The sequence below is a fragment of the Cricetulus griseus genome, chromosome 8 (genome assembly GCF_003668045.3).
Source record: "Cricetulus griseus strain 17A/GY chromosome 8, alternate assembly CriGri-PICRH-1.0, whole genome shotgun sequence".
Lineage (NCBI taxonomy): Eukaryota > Metazoa > Chordata > Mammalia > Rodentia > Cricetidae > Cricetulus > Cricetulus griseus.
The window spans coordinates 28977374-29002080 of NC_048601.1; the positions used below are offsets into that span (position 1 = coordinate 28977374).

General features: G+C 46.6%; 1 protein-coding gene across 4 annotated transcripts in view; it reads right to left on the reverse strand.

Annotated features, from left to right (window-relative positions):
* Positions 1–24707, reverse strand: part of Ift122 (intraflagellar transport 122) — a 69203-nt gene that overhangs the window by 36732 nt on the left and 7764 nt on the right. For 2 of the 4 annotated variants that reach the window (XM_027429183.2, XM_027429184.2), the window contains exons 2-11: positions 22169–22235; positions 20499–20583; positions 14026–14104; positions 12135–12211; positions 8487–8553; positions 7578–7724; positions 6367–6543; positions 4469–4544; positions 1374–1565; positions 1091–1229 (exon numbers count right to left, since the gene is read on the reverse strand). In XM_027429183.2, coding sequence (XP_027284984.1) covers positions 1091–1229; positions 1374–1565; positions 4469–4544; positions 6367–6543; positions 7578–7724; positions 8487–8553; positions 12135–12211; positions 14026–14104; positions 20499–20583; positions 22169–22235 — 1106 coding nt within the window. The remainder of the gene's footprint in view (positions 1–1090; positions 1230–1373; positions 1566–4468; positions 4545–6366; positions 6544–7577; positions 7725–8486; positions 8554–12134; positions 12212–14025; positions 14105–20498; positions 20584–22168; positions 22236–24707) is intronic. The other 2 variants (XM_027429185.2, XM_027429186.2) reach the window with 1 other exon arrangement.

Sequence of the window (24707 nt, forward strand, 5' to 3'; positions counted from 1 at the left end):
TGTAAGCCAACTCCATTCAAATGTTTCCTTTTAAAAATAGTTGCCATAGGTCGGGCGTTGGTGGCGCATGCCTTTAATCCCAGCACTCAGGAGGCGGAGGCAGGAGGATCTCTGTGAGTTTGAGGCCAGCCTGGTCTACAGAGCGAGTTCCAGGACAGCCTCCAAAGCAATACAGAGAAACCCTGTCTCAAAAAACAAAACAAGGGGCTGGAGAGATGGCTCAGAGGTTAAGAGCACTGACTGCTCTTCCAGAGGTCCTGAGTTCAATTCCCAACAACCACATGGTGGCTAACAACCACCTGTTATGAGATCTGGTACCTTTTTCTAGTGTGCAGATATACATGGAAGCAGAATGTTGTATACGTAATAAATAAATAAAAATATTTAAAAAAAGAAAAACAAAACAAAACAAAAAATAGTTGTCTCTTCACAGCTATAGAAACCCTTAACCAAGACAACCCCTGATCCTCTTACCAAGCCTGAGCATGTCCACTGCCCTACCTGTCTAGTAGACAGACCTACCAAGAGATGAACAGAAACTGAGGAAAAGGTATGCAGAAGTGGCTCTGACCAGAAAGGGTAAAGGCTCACAGAAGCCCATGCAGGTCAGTCACCACAGCTCTGACTTGTCAGTCTCTGTGTCTCAGGGAGTCCATTTGTCCACTTATACCTTGGAATTATTTATAAAATGTAGAGACTTGGTACTTTTTTTTGTTTTGTTTTGTTTTGACGCGTTTTATTGCTTTTGCTAGATTCTCAAAGAGATCTGCATCCTCCTTCTACTGTCAAAAAGTTAAAGCAAGACCAGCAGAGATGCTGGGTGGTGGTGGTGGTAGTGCACACCTTTAATCAATCTTAACACTTAGGAGGCAGAGGCAGGCAGATCTCTGTGAGTTCGAGGCCAACCTTGACTGAAGAACTGAGGTCCAGGACACCAACCCTGCCTCAAACAATCCAAAAAAACCCAAAAACCAAAACCAAACACACACAAAAAAAAAACATAGGAGACACGGACATTTCCTATTATTTTGTGTGTCTTGTCACTAGCCCCATGCTAGTGTCTATAAGCAGAGGCAAGCCTGCCTCTTACCTTTCTGCTCTGTAATCAGGTGTTGTACAATGACATCTGTCATGCTGTCCCTGTAGGCATACCGATCCTTATAGAGTCCGTGGACTGTGCTGAAGATAAGCTGGTAGAAGGAAATGGTGCCATCTTGGCAGCCTACCACCTGTTTGGAAAATAGCTGTCAATCTCAGGCTGGGAGGACAAGCAGCCCACCCCCATTAGGAGCGATGGCCAAGAATCTGCCTGGCTGACTGATGCTCAGGGCGTCCTCTAGCAAGGCTCTGCAGAATGAACTCCCTCTACTCACCACGTAGTTGGAGTCAGGTTTCACTCTACAGGTCCACACCCAGGAGTTCTGCTCCCCAACGGTCCCCAGTCGAACTCCATCCTTGGTGAAAAGAGATACCTGCTTGTCTGAACCCCCCACCAAAATGTACTCTCCTTTGGTGAAGTAGCTGATGCAGCAGGGGTCAAAGTTCAGTGGCCGATCCTTTCCAATCTGAGGAAAGAGACCATACACCAAGTGAAAGACATTCCTGGACCCCAGTAAGGGCTTCCCCACCAATATCAGTGGGGTTGGGGGAGTGCTGGAAAGACAGGGGCTGCCTAGCCTTACCTCCTGTGCTATTCCATTACCTGCACAGGCATCTCCACCTCTGGAACACCCACATCTCCCTCCTCAACCCATCTAAATCCTTGGCTCCTAAAATCACCAATGCCTGACCTAACTGTTGCAGAGTGGACCCAATCTCCTCAGCCAACCTGGAGGCCAAGGAGTCTTTCTCATTCACCCACCTCCCACGTGGCCAGCAGCTCACCTCAACTTCTTGTCTGTTTATTTTCTGGGCTTATTCACTTAAAAAGACTGCCCTTTATTCTTTATTCAACTTAAGGAAAACAACTCTAAAAAACCTGGATCTTGCTTTAAGGTTTAGGGTCAATTTACAAATGTTTTCCTATTTATAAATCTAGTAAAAGTGAGCAATCAATTGATGCTGACAGTTTAATGAATGCAATTTTGAACATATAAAACCACTGAAATAGTCAGCTCCAATTTCAACTTAGTTAATTCCCTTCAACTAATTTAAACTACAATTATAAATTTAGTATGTTCACTTTTCCTTTCCTTTTTAGGAAATTCAAATGCCTAACAACCGAAAGCTTCCCTCCTACCTCCCAATGCTACAAAGTCTAACAAGAAAACTTCGGCACCTGTCATGACACTGAGGGCTGACAGCTGCAGGCTGGGGCTTAGGACTTCCTCTTGAAAGCAACAACTATCAGCTTTGGGGCCAACTACAAGGACCAACTAAAACAGTGGTGGGTGCCCAAAGCAGGCAGAAACTAGATAAGAGAGACAGCCTCAAGCAAGCTTCTCCGAATGCTGGCCTGTAAGCTCCCTTCTGGGTGGGCACAGCATCTGAGAGCTGGACAGTGAGGAAGAAAGGAAGGTCAGAAGGAAGCCCCTTCTGCACGCAAGCTCTGCTAACTCTCTGGAAACCTTCAGCTACCCATGCGTGTGACTCACAAGTGAAGCCAGAGAGCTGTACTGAGATCTCAGCTGCTACCCACTGAAAATACAGACCAGAACGCTATGAGACCAGCAATCACCCCCACCCCACCTGTGCACATGCATACACCTGCAGAGGAATGGGAGAGAAATGAGTTTCTATGATGTACCGTTTACAAGGCCCATAATATAATTCAAATGTTCAAAAAGTAGGAAACAGTGGGGCTCTTGCAGAGGACTTGGGTTTGGTTCCCAGCACCCACATGGTGGCTTGTTGGAATCTGTAACTGTGTTCCAGGGCTCTTATGCCTTCTGCTGGTCACATGTGATACACATACAAGTAGGCAAAATATAAAAATAAAACTTTTTTAAAGTAGGAAAATGTGAATCATACTTGAGGAAAGACAATCAACAAAGCCAGACCCAGATGACCGGAAATTAGAATGGGCAGATGAAAGTTTTAAAACATCTGTGATAACACAGTTGAAAATATTAAGGAAGGGGCTGGAGAGATGGCTCAGTGGTTAAGAGAATCTAATGCTCCTGCAGAGGGCTTGAACTGGGTCCCCAGCACCCACGCGGTATCGAAGAACATACTGACTAAATCAACTCACTGGACAAGCTTAACAGACATGGAAAAAAATTATGGAGACTCAAGAAGTGACTGGAATCTGAAGGAACAGAAAGAATGAAGAAAAAGTACCCAAAGAGATGATGGCCAGAGTATTATTGTCTTTTAATTTCATTATTCTCTCTTCATCATATTTTTAAAAGAACATATTGTGTGTGTGTGTGTGTGTGTATATATATATGTATATATGTGTGTGTGTGTGTGTATGTATATATGTATATATTTGTTTTGTTTTTAAGCCTAGTGAATCCTAAGTAGGAAAATACAATGATTCTCTTTAAAGTCTGATATTGCTTAGGCACTTAATAAAAATTCTTGTCTTCCCATTGAAAATCAGTTGTATGGAAATCAGTTTTTAATTCAATTATACTTTTAAAGTAGTCATCACTAGACTAATCTGGTAGATATACAAACACAGATTTCTAGCACCCATCTGGCCAGGTACCAAACTAGGTGTGGCCACAGACTAAGCGGTGCTCTTGAGGTCAGCGGAAGCCTAAGACCTCCATTTCATTACATGTAGAAAAATGTGGTAGCCGTTCCTCCAGAGGGGATCTGAGGACTAAAGGAGCTAGTCCTGTAATCGCATAACAAATGTCTGGACCAGGGAATACCAACTGGCTACTAAGCCAGGGCCCCATCAAGCACTACAGATGCCTAAAAGACCAAAATGACACAAATGTTACCAAGCCTGACAAAAAGTTGGGCTTTGTTTATCAATCATTGTCCTATACTTAATCCCAATTCACTCCAGAGTTGAAAAGACACTTCAAAACCAAGAAAATAACTTCACTGTCCCAAACAAGTACCACTGTATCATGGTTTGGACCTTAAACAACTCTCAGAAACTCTATGTCAAAGGCTTGGTCCCCAGTCAATGGCATTATGGAGAAGGGGGTAAAGTTTAAGGGGTGGGACCTAGTTGAAAGAAACATGTCACTGGGCATGTCCTCTTAACTACATATTGGAAATCCTCAAAGAATCAGTAAATTGGTCTGATCTGGGTCTCAATCCCAGGCTCCACCATTTCCCAACTGTGTGGTACCTACTGCTCGGGTCTTGGTCTCCCCATTTCTAAAAGTATGTCATTAAAGTCTCTCCGCACTGGGTTGAAGAGCTGAAGAAGAGAAGACAGCATTGGGCCCAGGACCTGGAGTCACAGCAAATGTTCACTATGCAGATGCTAACAAGGACCACGTGTGCACACCATCAGCGTGTGCCACAGCTGACCTGGGTAACGGTTGTGCATGGTGCTACATACCTGTTTTCCACTCAGCTGATAGAAGGAAAGTTTCTGTCCCCAGTCAGCTACAGCCAGGATGTCATTATGTTCCTCTCTAATCAACAGAAGACAAAAGAGGTTATGAGGGGGCATAGCCTGCTGATGAGTGTGGCTAGGGGCTTAACAAACAACAGGAAAAAGAAAGTCCTGGCTACGCTGTCAGGGAGCCAAATGCTACACAGCCATACTAGGGCCAGTGTTACCATCAGGCCAAGCATCAATCAGTCCCAAGACTAAAGTAGAGACAGGGTTGGCCCTCCTGGGATCTGGTATTTCACTGACTCCTGGCCATGAGTGGCCTGGGCTAGGACATGGCTACAGCAGCTAAGGTAAACCCCTCATATCAGAGTTCCTGGGGAGCAACCTGAAGGGTGAGAATGGCTGCACATCCAAGTGTACCTTCTTCTCATGTGTAAAATGTAGGGAGTAGCTAGGAGATATAGCTTATAGTGAGGAGGCTAGACTGCTCTGGTAGATGGGAAATTGCTCAGTCTTCCTGCAGAGGAAGAATGGCACCCACACCCAAGTTCTCGTGCAGTTAGGGTTCTTGAAAAGATGAAATGGCATCTGAATGAAGATAACCAACTTTTTGAAGTTTTTGAAGACTAAAAACTGCCAATGGAACACAGGCCTGTAGATCTGTGTCTTGGGATGGGACTTCAGAACCAGAACCCAGGAGAAAAGCCTCTGAGACTCAGATGGGAAGCCAGCCACCCAGAATGCAGACAGAGAGGCTTCCCAGCATCAGTGCTGGACCATAAGCCTCCCCAGGTGTCTGAGTCTTTATTAACCCCTGCTTCCCCGAGCCCAGGTCTGACAGTCACCTGGCAGCACCACTAGCCACATAAGCATGCTCCGTGAAGCATGGTCTGCAAAACCCAGCCAGGGGAAGCAGGGAGGAAAGCACCATAGACACTAATTCAGAATTAAGAAAAAGGGAAGAAAGTAGAGAAGATGCTAGCAGAAGGCTTTACAGATGAACTGTGATGACTGATGCTGAAGTCCAAACCCTAGCCACCAGTGAAGCCCCAGGGGAGAGGCCATGTGTAGTGCTAGGTTTGACTCAGCTGCTAGACACTAGACTAGGAGTTTCCAGCCCAGCCACCCACAATGGTGGGCAGTGGGGCTCTACCAAAACACCCATATTGAATAATAAAAAGGGGCTGAAACTGATATGGGAACCTGAAGGCCACCCTTCCTCCTTTCTTTGTCCCCACTTCCCACCCCACAAACCTGGATTCCTCTAATGAATCTTTGGTGTCAGGGCTGCAGTGAGGAGGGTCCCAAGCTGGGACAAGATTGCCCAATCACAACATCCTGGCTGCCTCAGCTATTCCCACTCTACCTGCAAGGATTTCCCTTACAGGCCATCTCAACTGAGAGGAGGCTGCCCAGCAGCCAGGCCTGCAGGTGTGGGAGGGGGTGAAAGCTAAGGGCTTGCTTCCCCTTTGCATACATCCAGTAACAAAAAATATCAGGTGAATGGCGACCCTACACGGACATTGTGAGTCAGGCGTCAGACACTGTCTACTGCTGCTGGAAAGGGCTCACTCGGAGGTTAAGAAGCAGGAGTGGTTATGATAGTCACACATGGAAGTCAGAGGTGCCGGGGCCTTTTTAGAGATGGCAGTTTACAGAGGTGTGTCCTCCTCTGAATGACCCAGTCTCCTCCTCCTTTCTCAGAGGATTGCACTAGCTGCCACCCACACACGCTTCTTAGGGGGAGCTTCCCTTCTGAGTGTGGGGCACACCAACAATCCCCTGGCCCTGCTTGCTGCCCTTGGCCAAAGATCTTCTCAGCAGCATCTGCTTTGGCAGGTCTGTGTGGGGGTCTGGGCCCTCCCGAGGAGGGTCCTCACTCTGTGGGACACACTCACGAGTTGCCGTCCCTGGGACTGTCGTCCTCTTCCTCTTGCTCTTCCTCCTCTGCCTCACTACCCTGACTATTGTACACTGTTGACTTCAGAATGGAAGGGATTTCCTGAAAATATCTGTTGACAATGACATCCTCAGCATCCTCGTTCTCTCTGCTCATCCAGATATTCTCCCATCGGCTGTAGACAGTAAGCGGATGTTCACAATCACATTGCCTAGGACTACACTATAGCTATAATTTCAAAACCTGCCAAGGAGCCCCTGGACCCTGCCCGGAAGAGGACAGCCACCAGGTACAATGGGCATCCTGCTCCTCATGAATTAAAAATGGTAGCCTGAAGCCACAAAGTCATCTGTGGCCACAAAATCAAACAGCAGGAACTCTGGGGTAGGCTAATGGCCTTTGAAGGCATTATATACACACGGAGGGCCTCCGCTGGACAGGATTATTCAGGAAGAATTATAATAACCTGTTGTAAGAAATGCAACGGAATTAAACAGCCTCCTAAATCAAACGGGCGCCCACCTGTAAAATAACACTGGGACAGTAAACAATTGAGTCCTTTAATTTACTCTCAGAGAACTCCATGGGGATAGGTTTAATAATATTATAGGATTACACAAAGAGCCAGAAAAGCTTTTAGTCTACCCTCAAAGTCACATGGGCATAAAAGTAAAGTGTGTGCACGGTTTGAGCAGGTAGGTGCCAACTGTCTGCAGATCTTTGGGCTTTAGGGTTATTTGTAGGCTTAATTTTAACTTTTTGACAAGGAAAATTAGAAAAGCACTCACGAAAGCACTGTTCTGTTACTAGTGTAACAGGTGGGTGGGTGCATGTCCTGGGACATGGAGGAAGAGCCATGCAGCAAGAAAAGAAACACGGGGAGATCACAACTATCGTGAAGAAGCCTCTCTCTCGCTCTCTCAGTCTCTGCCTGTCTGTCTCCCTCTCTGTCTGTCTCTGCATCTGTCTCTCTCTCCCTCCCTTTCTCTCTCTCTCAGCTGGCCTAGATAGTTCATCAGCTTAGCTAAATCTCTGGGATTCATTCCAAAACCCAATACAGGCTCTTTTAAAACTTCATTTATAAGGAACTAGTTCCAAAAGACCAGGCAAGTGGGGAGAGAGGACTTTAACTACAAAGATGTCAAGAAGAGAAAAGGAGCTCAGAGCTTCTTCTAACAGTGCCAGCCAGGAGAAAGACAGCATGGGTACCTTGAAGGATTCCAGCAGATGGACCATATTGGGGAGAGGGAACCCCCTGGCCGCTCGATCTTCACTTTCTCTTCGCCATTTTTGTTCCGTATGCTGATGACTCCATTGGACATCCCCAGAGCCAGGTACTGACCATCGTTTGTCCAGCTGCACACACAACCAATGAAGAGCATGGGAGACAGAAAGGACAGAGACGGCAAAGCAGGAAGCTCAGTGGAAGGCGGCAGCAGCAGCCAGACTACAGTCTCGCCACTCCTGACATAGAACTAGACACCAGCTTGGACTGCCACTCACATCTGGGCTTAGTGAGACCTTAAGGCAGTGGCCTTTATTTCAGAGGGTATCTATTCCCCTGGCTCTCTGTGCACATCTCCATGACAGCCTGCCCCCATCTTCTGCTTTGCATTTCAACCCCTCCCAATTCAGGGGTTTCCAGTAAACACAATGTCTTGTGTCTTTTTAGCCCTAGAACAGGGCCTGACATGTCATTCAACATGCTGAATCCCGAAGTCCTCCCAGAAGCTGCTCAGTTTTAGTGTCTAGGCCTAGTGCTGTGCTGTGGCGTTTATGCACATTCCCAGCAATGGTGTTGTTATTACCATTGGCCCAAAGGCTCCAACTCAGAGAGACTTAGTAACTTTCCTAAGGTCACAGGCCTATCAGTCACAAGACCCAGATTCTGATCTGGGTCTAGCACCAAAGTCAGTGGTTCCTGCCTGACTTCATTGGTGAAGAAGCCCATGCCAGCTTACCAAGTGAAGATGACCAAAGGCACAAGTCATTCCCATCAAGGAGACAAGAGAAAAAGAAAAAGGAAACACAGGAGCCTATACCAACTGGCAGACACCACACTCTCTGCAGGGTGAAATTAGTGAGTGGCCTGTGTGGGTCAGAGCACCCCTAGCTTACCTGCAGCAGGTAATCTTGCTGCTGGATTTGTGCTTGGAGACAGACTTCTGCTCAGGAGACCACAGCCCTTTGGAACCAGGCAAAAGAAAAGACTATTCAGCAACAGAGAGGAATCAACTATTCATTCATACAAAACTCAAATGTCTGGAGTCTTATGCTGAGTTAAGGGGCGAAGCCAACTTCCAGAAGTCAATACACTCTGGGTCCATGTATATATACAACATGCTAAATGACAATTACACAACTGGAGAACAGATCTACAGCTACTAGGATTTCAGATGCCAGGTGGCAGGGGATGGTGGGTGGCAGGCACTGGTATGGGAATGGGATCCTGTACTGCAGTGGCAGTACACTGCCACACAATTGATGAAATGACAGAACCACAAACACACTGTGACCTCCTTCCCTGGCTCCTATATTGCCCAACAGCTGCCCAAGGTGCATCCACTAGGAAAACTGGGTGAAGAATTCATGAGGTTGCTCCGTACTGTCTTTGCAAGGTACTGGGGATTACTTTTTTAAAAAAGGTAGATGGTGAAGTTCTATCCAATTTCTCCAGGATTTAAATCTCAAAGAAAAGGACAACTTAGCTGCTCATAGCTGGGGCATGACAGTCAGAGAAGAACTCAGCATTAAAATAGTGAGTTAAGCTGGGCAGTGGGGGCACACACCTTTGATTTCAGTACCCGGGAGGCAGAGGCAAGCAGATCTCTGTGAATTCGAAACCAGTCTGGTCCAGGACAGCCAGGGCTACACAGAGAAACCTTGCTTCTAAAAACCTAAAGACAGACAGACAGACAGATGAAACAACAAGTTAAGGAAATGGAATGTGCAGGGATGCAGCTGTGAAGTTTCCCATTAGGTGAGCTGACCCAGTCCCAGAAAGACAAACATCATGTGTCTTCATGCCTAACTTTTAATATTTGTAAACAAGGGGTGTGACAATGGTATAGACAACGCAATTACTGGGAAACCGAGCAAGGGAACAAGAGGTTTGGAGGATGGGAATGGCCATGACATGAAAGTAAAAAGAAGGCTCCTGCCCCATCTATCCCCATGAGGGAGGAAGCAGGGATAGGGAAGAGTTCAGGGGTGGGGGGTGGGGGGGACGACAAAACGAATTTTGTTTGAAAATGTCATGGTAAAATAAACTAAGTAATGACAAGCTTTTTGGAGAGTCCACTTTCTAGGCCTCTGTCACTGCACATGGCTATCTGCGCTGTGCACTGTGCATGTACACTGGCCAGTTTAGGCTTGCTCCCTCCAGTCCCCAGACAACAGACAACAAAAGCAAACTCTACTCTGGCTGAGCTGTGAAGTGTGGCCACATGAAAGTTTCCACAGCCAAGCGCGTGTAAGGAGAGCAGAGGAAGTTCTGCGTGAGTAAAGTCCTGAGTAAATGTGTGCTGTTGACATAGGCACAGCCACGTCAAGGACTCCACAGCCTCAGACCCACAGACACGGCAAAGCCTTCTCCTTGGAGGAGAAACTGAGGGAAATGGCAAAGCCTTCCTTTTCGGGTCCACGTGTAGATGTTGACAATAGATTCAGAAAAGGTTCAACATAGCTTTCTCCCAAGATACCTTTGGCCTGAAGACTGCTCCCTACAGAAACTGCTCTGACTGAGATCAGTTAAACCTGTCTCCTTGATCCAGCTGTATATAACCCTGTCTCTGTATTTTCCTGTGCTAACCCTGCCTCCATATTTATCTGTGATAACTCTGCCTCCGTATTTGTCTGTGCTAACCCTGCCTCCGTATTTGTCTGTGCTAACCCTGCATCCTTGACTCAGCTGCAAGCAATAACCCTGCCTCTCTGTTCAACTCTATAAACACACTGGGCTTCCAGGATGCTGCGGTCCACCTGACCCCAGTTTTATATCTGTGTCTTCTCTTGTTTTCATTCCCTGCTGCCCCAGTCATGAGAGTCCCTAGAGTCCCTGGGGCGGAGCAAGGTTTCGGGAACGCAGTCCAATGGCTGAATCTTTGCTCTCTTCTTTCAAACATTTCCACCCCACCTGTGTACGTTTCTGTGCTTCACTGTAAATGCACAGGGCCTTCAGCTGCAGGAACCCCTCTTTTCTAGCCTCCCTCAAGCCCTGCGCATAGTTGCCCAGCCTGGGCCTCACCCCTACTCTTCCAATGTTAGCTAAGTGACTGCCTTAAGTAACCCTGGAACTACATTGAGCCCCTGTGTTTTCTCCTTCACCAGGAGAGTAGAAATAAGTGAAACAATTGACCTCAGGAGTTGGCACAGAACTCAGAACTTTTTTAAAATAGTTCTCAAAACACAGGAATTCTCGTTCTAAAAAATTCATTGTAAACCATCAGCATAGTGCCCCCCACACTGTACGTAAACATTCTGTAGGTCTGCTGCGTGTATATGCACAGTGAGGTCTGTGTGCAGGGATGCTTGTCCTGGGAAGCAGAAGCTGACCTTGAGATGTTTTCCTCTATCACTCTATTTTCAGACAGGGTCCCTCACTGAACCTAGTGCTCTCCATTTTGGCTTTACTGTCTGTCCAGCAAGCCCCTGGAATCTGGTGGTCTTGCCGCCAGCACTGGGGTTAGAGACAGAAGCCACCACAGCTGGCTTGTACATGGGTACCTAGGATCTGAATGCTGGTTCTCCTGCTGCAAGCTCTTTACCACTGAGCCATCTCCCCAGCCCAACTATTTTTACTTAAAACATTTTTACAAATCCTACCTTCCCCATTCCACAAGCTTGAGAGCAGGGATATTTTAACTCCTCCAAAATAAGCACAGATCAGTGGCCCACAAGAAGATAAGCTAAATTATTTATTTATTTACTTTGGTTTTTTGAGACAGGGTTTCCCTGTGTAGCTTTGGAGCCTGTCCTGGAACTCACTCTTGTAGACCAGGCTGGCCTAGAACTCACAGAGATCTGCCTGCCTCTGCCTCCCAAGTGCTGGGATTAAAGATGTGCGCCACCGCCTGGCAAGCTAAATTTTTTAAGCAAATGGCAGTTCTTTCACTACTGATAAACTGTGTTGTTTTGCATTCTCTTTGGATGCTAGAACCATATGAGTGGGACAGAGAAGGTAGGGAACACATCCCTTGTGGATAAGGACATTGAGGTACTGAGAAGGCTTAGGTCTCTGGATTCCTAACCATGTGGCTGTCCTGTGGGTCCCCTGGCATGGAGCTGGAAGCCAGAAGCCTCCCTCCTCCCTTCATAGACACATCGCTGCCACCTCCTGTCCCAGCACATGCCAGCCTTGTCTGGCATCTGTGGGGGACAAAGGTCTGCTGTCCCCAGGAAGCAAAGCCACTGCCACAGAGACAAGAATAAGGACACACTGAGTGTCAGCAGCACAGCTGAAAGGCTGACTTCCCATATGTGGGGACAGAGACACAGTACCTGCTGGGGCAGGTTAAGAGTCTTCTGGGCCCTCCTGTCCATCACCCCCATTTCCTCCCTAGGACCCTACTGCTCATCTTTCTCAGATGTCTTACCACCCTCAGGGTCATCATCTCTCACTGCCCCTCTTCTGTAAATTTAAAGGACAACTATGAACCTCCCCTCAGATGCTGCAGATGGAGAAGAGGCCTCTCTCTCAGGACAGATCAGCAGGTTCTGTGTGAGTCTCAGTATTCTCCACTAGGGGGGCTGGGAATCGAAACTTACCAAAGTCACTGGAGGAACAGGATGCCAGCTGGTGGGTAACAGGATTGTAGGAGACACACTGTATAGAGTCATTGTGCCTGGAAGGTGAAGAACTGAAAATTATTCCATAGCAAACCACAAATGTCTCTATGGCTACAACTGGAGATTCAAAGCAGGCTTGAGAGGGCTGGAGTGATGGCTCAGCAGGTAAGAGCACTTATTACTCTTCCAGAGGACCAGGATTCGATTCCCAGTACCCACATGGCAGCTCACAGCTGTCTGTAACTCCAGTTCTAAAAGATCTGATGCCCTCTTCTAGCCTTTCTAGGTAAAATACCCATATACATAAAATAAATTAAAAATAAATTTAAAAAGAAAAAAAACAGAATTGAAGCCTCTGGTGACACATTGCAAGCCCCTCTCTGAGGAACCAATAGCCAGCTCAGGGACTCCTTTACAGGAGTGCTCTCCCACCAGTTCCCACCCACTCTGTATCCCACCCAACCGAAGCTCCTTCTCCTCCAGGGCTTTCCTCCTGAACCCCTGGTGGGCTTCTGAGGTAAAGACACAGAGAACCAGCTTAGTGCCCAGTGCAGACAGCATGCTTTATTCGTGGTTCTAATTGACCATTTCTGGTGGCCCAGAAATACAAGGTAGAGTATGAAGAAGACAGTGCAGGCCAGGTGCACTCCATGGCATCTCAGTTCCAGTTCCAGTCCTTCATTCTCTGGTGACACTGTATGCATGACCTGACTCACTGTTAAGCTAAAACACTGCTTGTTGTGTTCAGAGCAGCATCATCCACAGTAGGTACTAGGTGGGAGCAACCCAAGTGTCCATCAGCTCTTGGGTTATATCCAAATGGGATACAGACACACAGTGGAGTATTACTCAGCCTTAAAGAGGAAGGCTTGGGCCATGAGGACATTACACAGAATAAGTCAATCACGAAATGCCAAATACTATATGATCCCACTTATATGAGGCACCTAGAGGAGACAGACTCCTTCAGTCAGAGAGGGGAATGACAGCTGCCAGGGCTGAGATGGGGCAGAGTGGAAGGTGTTAAGCACTGAGTTTAAGCTCAGCAAGATAAAGGGTTCTGAAGACTTTACTTGCCAAAGTTTGATTGCATAACAGTGTTAATGTACATATCACCTAGTGGCAATGACACAGTTTATGTTTGGGATACTTCTCTACAACTTAAAATAACGAATGTTGTTTGTCAAGTACTTATTGTGGACCAGGCTAGGTGCCAGAAATACAAGCATGCAAAAGCAGGGGTAGTGTCTACCTTCCAGAGCCCACAGGCCAATGGGTGGCATCGCTCAATGATCAGAGTACTTAAGACCACAGCTGTAAGAAATGCTCAGGACAGGCCCTCCTGAGTCTGCAGGGGAAGGAGAAGGCTAGCAGCATGGACAGCTGCACCTGAGACCTGTAGGATGGGGGGAGGGGGCTGGCTAGGAAAGGGGGAGATTTGAGCACAGCTCCTAAGCAGCAGGAAGCTTAGAACACACTGGCTTTTCTAGCTTTTGACACTGGGCAGATGCAAAGAGGACAGGCTGGGTGAGAGGGGAGTGGCAGAGACCTGTGCTGTCAGACTAGCTGAAACACAGCTCAGTGCTGGCTAAGCTAGTTAGTGATCGTTCACTACCCACCCAACCCCATGCTGAATTCAAGTTCATCTTGGGAAGGAGAGCTCTCTGTACAGTTTCCACGAAGCTGTGGCCACAGTGAACAGCAGTCAGAGCAGAGCCCAGGTCTACAGCTGGGCACACCTGTAAACCCAGCTGCCTGAGACAGAGCCAGGGTGTAATCTTGAGGCTTGACTCATAGAGGGAGACCCTGCCTCAAGCAAGCCAAGCAGTCCGGGTTAAACTGTGACAGTGTCACGCACAGGGTCACTTACGTGTACTTTAGAATGCCTTCCAGTTTTGAGGTCCAGATAATGATGCTCTTGTCAGCAGATCCAGATGCAAAGCGCTTGCCTAAAAGGTTTTAAAAAGAAAATCATCACATGTATTTTAAACCAGCATTTTTCCAGACAGTTATGTCCAAGGAAACTAATTCTTCAAGGCACCTAACTAGCTAGGAACATAGGTCATTTAGCTATCTTGTATGCAAGAGGCCCCAGAGAAACTGGGAGTGGTAGTTAGTGTACTGGTATCATCCATCACTTGTGGTGGCAAGAAGAGCAGAGGTTCAGAGTCATCCTTGGCAACATAGTTTGAGGCCAGCCTGGACTACAAGAGACCCTGCCTAAAAAACATCTTTAAAGAGTAGTAAGTGTCCCTTTATTCTCTGCTGGTTTTTGATGCGGTGTGGGGACAGGACCTCGGGCCTACACATACTGAGCATCCTCCTCACAAAGAAGCCATAACCCTAGCCCTTCTGTTGCGTCTCATCATCCATGGGAGCAGCTTGACTTTTCCTCACTGAGGCTCGGCTACATCTATGTGCCATGTTCTGCAGTAAGGGCTGAGCAGTAATTAAAACATCAAAGCTTCATTTCCATGGTATCTGGTCCAAGAAGCAGACATTAAGTTTATCCAATGCAAATACAATATGGAAGGAGATGAGTCCTATATAGAAAGAGAGTAACTGGCAGAACTAACATTAAACTTGTCATTTTTTTAAAAAGATTTTACTTATTTTTATTTTTTTTATTTTATGTGTATGGTGTTTACCTACATGTATGTCTGTGTACCATGTACATACCTGGTGCCTGCATAGGCCAGAAGATGGCATAAGATTCCCTGAAACTAGAGTTACAGGCGGTTGGGAGCTGCCATGTGGGTGCTGGGAATTGCACCTGGATCCTCTGGAGGAACAGCCTGTGCGCCTGACTGCTGAGGCCATCTCTCCAGCTTCTCTTCACGTGTTTGTGTGGTGTGTGTGGATATGCACGTGCTCACATGAGTGTGGGGTGAAAGCTATTTTCACCCCCACTTATCGGGCATCCTCCACTATTGCTCTCCACTTATCTGTGATTCTCTCGATAGACTGCAGCTCACAGACTTAGCCCGACTAGCTGTTCAGTGAGCTCCTCTGTCCCTGCCTCCCCAGTGCTGGGAGAGCAGACACAGCACTGTGCCCAAGTTTTGTTTTGTTTTTTAATTTAAATTAGAAACAAGTCTGCGTCACATGTCAATCCCAGCTCCCTCTCCCTCCCCTCCTCCCCCATCTTCCACCAATCCCCCTCCATCCCCCCTCTGCTACCCAGGGAGGGTGAGGCCCTCCATGGGGAACTGCCAAAGTCTATCATATCATCCAGGGCAGGGCCTAGGCACTCCCTGATGTGTCCAGGCTGAGAGTATCCCTCCACGTGAAACTGGCTCCCAAAGTCCATTCATATGCCAGGGATAAATACTGGTCTACTACCAGAGGTCCCATATATTGCCGAGGCCCCCTCACTGACACCAACATTCAGAGGGGTCTGGATCAGTCCCATGCTGGCCTCCCAGCCATTAATCTGGGGTCCATGAGCTCCCCCTTGTTCAGGTCAGCTGTTTCTGTGGGTTTCACCAGCTCGGTCTTGACCCCTTTGCTCTTCACTCCTCCCTCTCTACAACTGGAATCCAGGAGTTCAGTTCAGTGTTTAGCTGTGGGTGTCTGTCTCTGCTTCCATCAGCCACTGGATGAAGGCTCTAGAGTGGCATATAAGGTAGTCATCAGTCTCATTATGGGGAAGGGCGTTTAAGGTAGCCTCCCACTACTGCTTAGATTACCAGTTGGTGTCATCCTTGTAGATCTCTGGAAATCTCCCTAGTGCCAGATTTCTCCTCAAATCTATACTGTGTGCTCAAGTTTTTATGTGGCTCCTGGAGATGCAAATTCTTGTCTTCATGCTTGTGCAGCAGGCACCTAACCCACTGAGCCATCCCCTCACCCCCGAAGTTGGATATGTTTGTGGGGTACAGTACAGCGTTTTGATACATTTAGTAAAATAATTATATCAAGTAAATTAACATATTTATCACCTTAGATACTTACATTTTTAATGATGAGAACATTAAAATCTGTTCTTTTAGCAGCTTTAAAATATATATTATTGTTTATTATGCTCACCACACCATGCAACAGATCTCAAAAACTTACCCATCCTGCTTGACTGAAACTGTGCTCTTGGGTCAGTAGTTCCTAGAGCAGCAGTTATCAACCTGTAGGTAACGACCCCCTGGGGGCCAAATGACCCTTTTACAAGGGTTGAATATCAGCCTGTGTATCAGATATTTACATTACAATTCATAACAGTAACAAAACTATAGTCCTGCAGTAAGAGGAGGACTTCAAGGCAAGCATGGGCCAGGGCTTGCACACCCAACTGCAGACGTTTATTACGTTTTTATTACTTATTTGTGTGCATGAGGGGGGCACAAAGACACCATGGTGCACATTAGGACAACTTTGGGAGTTCTCATGTGGCTCTCACTGGTCAAAATCAGGTTTTCAGTCTTGGTGGCAAAAGCAAGTGCCTTAACCTGCTGAGCCATCTCGCCAGCCCAACCCGTTGCAGATTTTCAGACTTTAGTCTTAGGGCAAGTGGAAGGTGACCTTCAGGAGCCACTGCTCCCAGAGCCTCAGTGTCCCTATCTGAAACAGAGAGGGAGCAGAAGTCCTCCCTCAGAGGCTCTGTGTGAGTCAGCTCAGACAGTGTCTGCAAGACCTTTCACCATCAGCTCATACGGGAGACTGCAGGTGAAGCCGAGGCCCTGCAGCAAATGCTGGTCGGAGAGATGCTCTGTTATCAGGTGTTCCCTCCCCCTCCCTGACCTGGTGAGCATCAGGGGATGACAAGTGTGGGCTCCAGGGCCAGAATTCTGCGTCAGAATCCCTAGTGATGTCACTAAGCAGCTATGTGACCGGAACTAGCTATAGGATACCTCCAGGCTTTCAATGCCTCATGTGAAAATGAACAGTAATAGAATTTACCTCATAGTAGATGAGAAGAAGGACATGAATGTGCACACGTGCACACACATGTAGAATGTTAGAAACAGCTAGACAGTGGTGGCACACACTTTTAATCCCAGCACTTGGGAGGCAGAGGCAGGTGGATCTCTGATTTTGAGACCAGCCTGGTCTACAGAGTGAGTTCCAGGATAGCTAGGACTACACAAAGAAACCCTATCCAAAAAAAAAAAAAAAAAAAAAAAAAAATCAGAACAATGCCTGGAATAGAACTGACCTAGAAACATAGCCACTGTTATTCTTTCTTCACACTGATTTATTGTCTTCTTGAAAGTTCTTGAAAAAGGAACTCTGTTGTACACACTTTTAATCATGGTGACGCATTAATGACTTAGGAAAATTTCAGAAGTCAGAAGAAACAAGCAGACTGAAAGAGTAAAACCATAATCTCTACGTCTCTACTTTCAGATCTAAGGGCATAGACAAATTTGGAGGAACTAAGACTTCCTAATCATTGTGTGTCACAAAAAGCATGAGACACCAGGAAAACCCAGGTACGACAGGCAGAGAACATCAGTCAGGCTCTATAATTGCTCCAGGCCTGGAGCAATTTGTCCCTCTGCCAGAGGAAGTAAAAGTGCCTTTGCCGCATGCTTCAGAGGCTAAAAGAAGGGTCACATGGAACAACGTGTGACAGAGTTCTGCAGAGTGTTGACACATACCATTGCTCAACAGAGTCACAGGCAACAGGGCATCTCTCATACACCCGGGACACCCAGCAGCCCCTGAACCTTTGCTGCCTGCCACTGGTCTCCTTGGAGCATCCATCACTCTCAACTTGAACTCAGATTGCCACAGCACAGACACCTGACCACAAAGCCAGAAATGTGTGCTGTCTCTCACTAACCTGCCCCAGGACCTAGCAAGTCAAAGTTCTCCCAAAGTGAAGCAACTAGGCTAAGGCAGGCTAGAGCTGAATACACTCATATACATGAAGTACATGCATTTACTTACAGAGCATATAGCTTACAACTTTCATCTAATTCTCAAAGAAGCCTGCCATCCAAAGAAATTACAAACCTGGGTCTTAGGCTCATCTAAGCTCTGTAGCCTTTAATGTAGGGACTCCAACTGTGATCAAAGCATCCTCTTTAGTCCTACATGGGATCCAGGAAGTGACAGAGACAATAACTAGCTCAAAGTCAGGGCTGGGGCCAGAAGTTGGCTCAGCAGATAGAGACACTTGTCACACAAGCTTGGCCACCTGAGCTCAGTCCCCAGAACCCAAAGAAAAGTGGATGAAGAGAACGGTCTCTCTGAAGTTATCCTCTGACTTCCACAGGTATGTCATGCAAAATATGCCCACATGTGCCCATACACAATAATAAGACATGAAATTTTAATTTAGATCTATTTGTTTATTTTCTGTGTGAGTGTATATGTGTGTGGGCTTATGCATGCCACAGTACACATTTGGAGGTCAGAAAACAACTTACAGGAGTAGGCTCTCTCCTTTCACCAAGTGGATACCAGGGATCAAACTCAAATCAGGTTTGGTACAAATGCTCAACAAATTAACAAATAAATTAATAAAAGTCACATAGCTTTTGGGTTGGGCTGAGGTTGGAACTTCCATGGCATAACACTCTACCTACCTATCTACCATCTATTTCTCTTCATTTTACTATAATTTTTGCTGTGGAAGAAACTCGGGGTCTTGAGCAAGAGAATGCTAGGCTAGTGCTCCACCACTCAGGTATGTCCCCAGCCCACATGGATTTACTTTTAATTCACCATCTCAATTTCACACTTTCACACCAATTCTCTAACCACCTCCTCTCTGTCCCAAGCTTCCAGGTGCCCCCAGTAAAATAATCCCTCGACCCCAGAGCTACCTCCTCTCACTGCCCTTCTCCCCTTTCAGCCCATCTCCACTCATTCCAAGGTCACTGCATACGACCATTCAGCCTCTCCGCTCTGTTCTCACTTCACCTTGTCTGTAAAACTGCATCCAACTAAAACATCCCTTCTCCTCGTGATACTATGCGGCTCAGAGTGGCTGGAGAAGACAAACCACACAAAGTGATGTCACCTGCAATTCATGACTACCAGCTTCAAGTACATCCTTCCAGCCCCTGGAGGCCTCCCTGCACCTCCCAAGTCCATTCATTCTCTCACTCGCCAAAGCTGCAGCTTACTTTTCCTTTCCCTTCAACTCTAAAATCTCCTTCCCAGTCCTCACTCTCAGTTCCAATGCCTTCCATTACACTAAAACCATGAAGGAACCAGAGAGTGTCCTTTAGATCCCTACTGTCACAGGCCCCACTGTCATGCCTCTTTCTGAAGCAAAGTCCTATCTGTGTCCTTGATGCTTGCATCCCAGCAAGTTTTTCCCCTTTTCTCCATCAAGTGCAATTGTGCACACCTGAACTCTGATCTTCCACTGCAACTGCCCCACGGCAGCATTACCCAAATTGGTAGAGAGTAATTCCACCATTTAGTCATTTGGTCAAGGGCTGTGGAGTTGCCTGCAATGTTCACACTTAGACCCAACCTGACAGAAAATCCCGTCTGCTCTGTCCCCGAAGCTATTCAGAACCTAATCACTTCTCACCACTTCTTTTACCTGTCACCCCTGTCCCGGAAGATGCTTGTCACTCAGCTTCCTGTGGCTCTCATCTTTGCTAAGCTGTTTCCAAGGGAAATATAAGATAGAAATCAGATCAGACCCCTCCTCCACTGAGACCCCAACAATGGTGCTGTCTTCACTTCTTCACCGAGGGCTCTGATGACGTTGACACCATCTGGCCACCCCACACCTGTTCTTTTCTATCCCCTCTCCCATTTCTCTTCCATTCTTTTTGTCCTAGCTCCCAAGAGGAGCACTCCAGCCCAAGGGCTTCTGCAATGGCTCTTCCATCTTCAATAAGCTCTCTTTTCCCAAATACCTGATGTCAAAACCTCTCCATCTCAGGCCTGCAAGTATTTGCTCAGCTGTCCTTTCTGAATGGGCCCATCTCACAGTCATATGGGAAAATGCACCAGACCTCTGATCCACCCAGCACTCCCAATCCTCATGTTCTGTCCACTGGCCAGCCTAGCACTTAGTTACCTTATTGACTATGCTCATGCTACGTGTTCCCTGGTCCCTCCCTCCTCCCCAGCTCCCAACAAGCCCTTCATCTCTTTTGTTCTCTGAAATAAGCCAAGAACTTGAGACAGTGCCTGACAGTGGATAGCTAACAACACTAGAGTTGTAAGTCAGTGGCAGAGCACAAGGCCCTGGGCTTGGTCCCCAGCACCACAAAAGGCAAGCAAAAACATCTGTTTCAGTGAATAGCTAAAGTCTAAGCTACTTCCTATCCTCTGAGCAAGCAGGTTGTATTTTAAAGATAATTACAGAGTTCCCAAGGAGAAAGATGAGCAGCTACAAGGCCATGACAGAGACCAGAACCCAGAGAGGCCTCTTACCATCCTTTGCATACGCCACGCAGTACACAGTGTCTTTGTGTCCCTTGAGGGGCTGAAGTAAGGTGCCATCAGAGGTGTCATAAACCTGTCAAAAGGGGTAAAAATATCGATTATCTGTGTGACATCCATTATTCAAAATTCCTGCAGGGTGCTACTGCTATTTTTGTTTCTATAACACAACAGTTGTTGATTTCCTAAATTAGTATCAAGTAGAGACAGCACAGCATAACAATAATGAATATGTCTTAATGCAGAGCGAGCAGGAAGAGGAGGTCCAGCTCCATGCTCTGTGTGGCCAGGCACACACCATCAACGGTGGAGAAACAGCAAAGACACTGGTTTTCACTCCAGGGAAAGCTCTGCAAACTTCACCCATTCTCCCCACCTCCCTACCTAGTACTGGGGACTGAATCTGGGGCACTGTACAATGCCAGACAAGCCCTCTGCCTCTGAGCCACATTCCCAGCTTCTCTCCTGGTTTTTATTTTGAAACAGTGTTTGACTAAGTTGCTCAGGCTGGCTCTGAACTTCCTCTGCTGCACAGGCTGGCCTTTGAACCTTTGATCCTCCTGCCTCCACCTCTCAAGAAGCTGAGATTATAAGCCTGTGCAACCAGGCCTGGGTCAATTTCATTCATTCTGACATGGGCTTGGATGAATGACCCATCAAGGCAGGCCCTTGTTAACAAAGCCAGTACACATATAGAGCTGTGGACAGCATGGCTAACTTGTCAGGGACAACACTGCCACGGATGTCAGTACACACAGATGCATCATACTTGCTACCACGTCTCAAAGTCACAGATATAACAAACGTGGGTTTGCAAGGGGGAGGGAGTGTTATAAAACCCAGCTGCAATGTGCATTTAGGGTATTTTATAGTTGTGCAACATGGCTAAATATGTGGAGATGTAAAAAACAGAGCATCTGAGAAATGAGGACAGAGCTCTCCCACACAGGCAGAACACTGGAGAAGGAAGTCCATGGAGGGAAGTGAAAAGGATCTATGCTGTTTACCCTGGAGAGAAGTCTGCAGAATAACTCAACTACGGTTGTGAGACTATGTGGTTCACACATAGAACATGGACACCATCAGTCTGCATATCTAGACACAGCAGAGAGGACGACAGCTTACGGGAAGAAGGTCTATTACAAAGGTTTCAGGTCAAACAGAAAGAAGTCTCTGAAGATTACTCTTATGAACTAGCATAGGTTCCAGAGGGGGCCCGTGTTCTTTGAAACTATGAACAATAGGACAGCATTCATATGGAATTGTTTAGGGGCACCCGAGCCCACAAGTCAAGGCCAGCTTTCTGGCTACTCATGGAAGGATAGCCTTTAGCCTTGTTATTTCACTTTGGTCCAACAACATAAGAACTGACACCCACCCAGTTTCAAAGGCATTTTGATTAATTGTCTGCAACCATTTCATGGGTGTCTCAAAGGAAAAGGACAAATGACTCCAAAGGAGGCATTGTTCACGAGTTCCTATCTGATAGACAGTTGGCCTACCTGTTTTAAATACACCATTTCCTTCCTTATTAAAAAGGAATGGCTGGTTTTTCCGCCCTTGCCTTTTTTATCTCAAAGAAAGGGGGTCAAATTTCAGAGTACTTACAAGAGGGAGGGAGAAAAAAAGCACTCAGAATGGAAACTCAGAGAAAATCCTACCAGCAATCTGTTTCCTGCAGCCAGAATCAGTTGAGTTCCATCAGGCTTAAATGCGAGGTCGTAGATACTAACAGGAGACAAGACAAAAAAACAATTAGGAACTGAAACGATGAGGTCTGCTAATGGCCAGGAAAGCAAACTTTATTTCCATTATGAAACACTGTGTGTGTGCTGGGGGAAAAATAATAGCTAACAATTGCATCTGGTTGCAAATTCCACTCAACCACCACACCTTGGCAGAGCCCATTCAATCATGATCTGCTCGGCAGTCAGCTCCGTCCTGGTTTCCTCTCGTGCAGAAGCCAGAAATGACTCAAAGGGTCAACAGCTGAGGACAAAGGCGCTTCCAACCATTCTATGGAAAGGAGGGACACCCCAGATAAAGTGTGAGGCAGGACAGCTACCCAGATATTTACGAAGTACCTGTTAGGTACAGGGCATCAACAGACAGGGGAGTTTGGCAGATCACTCTCTACCCTCCAGGAATTTCCACTGAAATGGGAACGTATGAAGCAGACACATTGGCCAAGGACTCCTGTGGCACCAACTTCAAAGAATATGCTTTTCTAAGTGATGACATGTCAGTGAGGCATGGCATTTTTTTTTTTTTTTTTTTGCTTTCATACTGATATGCATGAAATGGTATTTTAAAACCAAGGCCCTCTTAGAGTGGGTGAAATAATGAGGAATACTATGAAACTGGTGAAGGAGCTGCACCAAAACTGCACTGCAGCCAGGTGTGGTGGTACACGCCTTTAATCCCAGCACTCGGGAGACAGAGGCAGGCAGAGCTCTGTGCGTTTGAGGCCAGCCTGGTCTACAAAGCAAGGTCCAAGACATCAAGGGCTGTTACACTGAGAAACCCTGTCTCAAAAAACAAACAAACAACAACAACAAAATAACAGGGGCTAGAGAGATGGCTCAGAGGTTAAAAGCACTGGCTGCTCTTCCAAAGGTCCTGAGTTCAATTCCCAGCAACCACATGGTGGCACACAGCCATCTATAATGAGATCTGGTGTCTGGTGCCCTCTTCTGGCATGCAGGCATACATGCAGGCAGAACACTGCACATAATAAATAAATAAATCTTTAAAAACAAAACAAAAAAGAATGGTGCACACCGTTAATCCCAACACTTGGGAGGCAGAGGCAGTCAGATCTCAGTGATTTCAAGGCTAGCCCTAGGTAGTTCCAGGACAGCTAGGGATGTTACACAGAGAAACCCTGTCTTGAAAAATCAAACACACACACACACACACACACACACACACACACACCACACGCACACACTGAAGAGGAAAACCACCTCTGTAGTGAACAGTTGCACTTTTTCCCTTATCAGTATTCCCTGACAGCACAATGTAAACGTGACTTCCACAGCATTCATTCCCATGTGATCTAGAGGTGATTTACTGCACAGCGGTGGGTCTAGGTCCTCTGCAAGTTCCCATGCAGACATTATGCTGTCTGAAACAGAGAACTTTGAGCGTCTGCCGGCTTGGTACCTTTGGGGTTCCTGAAACAACTCCCCCATGGACATGAAGGGACAAACTGGACTCTGCTTATAGATAATACACACTTTAGGCTGGGCAGGAGTCTCCCACAATCAACCAGTAAAGGGTCTCTGAAGCCTGGGCTCCTAACCCCCACTGCCTCTGCTCTCTTGGATTCCTGCCAGGTGGGTTCAATGTTTCCCTGAATGCTTTCCCAGCGGCTGACATTTATTGAGCACATGTGTTACTGTGTACAGGATACAGTTTAAATGCTCAATTGTCTAAGTTCTCTCAACCTCATAACTCTAAGCCTATCTTGCAGATAAGAGAACTACAAAGGTAAACAATTTGCCTGAAAGTAAGCTGCTACAGAGAATAAGTGAAGCCAGGATTCCAATCCCAGCAACCAGACCTTAAAGACCATGTGTCAACCCTCCCTCAGTCCTTGTAGCCTTCCTTAATGCTGTTACATCATGGTTGATGAAGTAATCCACAAGGGTTTTCTTGCCTTCTCAGAAGACCCCCCAAAGGTATTACCATTTACACAAGGCATTCCATGTAGAATTTAGAAAGTAGCTTACAAATAATAATTGTGCATATAGTGCATATGTTTATATAATATATAAATATAATATGTATTACAGAAAGCTAATAAATGTGTCTAGCAACTCGACTTATCATTTACTTCCAGAGACATTAAAAATCTACCCATGTAGTCATTTTGAAACATACAATGAATAGCCGTGGCCCTCATGTGGCTGCTGAAATGTATTCCTCCATTCCAACTGAGCCCCAGAGCCCTCGGATGACTACCTCCCTTTCCTCATCCTTGTCCGCAGTTGCGGTTTGTTTGATTTACTTCTTGTGTCTTTGTGTGAGTGTGCGAGCATGTGAGAAGGGGACACCTTTCAGGAATCAGTTCTCACCTTCTACCATGTTGAGGCAGAGGCCCTCTTGTTTCTGCCGTGTGGTGAATCACACCGTGTAGTGCATTCCAGGCCTATGAGCTTCCGGTGATTTTCCTGTCTCACCTCAGGAACTCTGGGA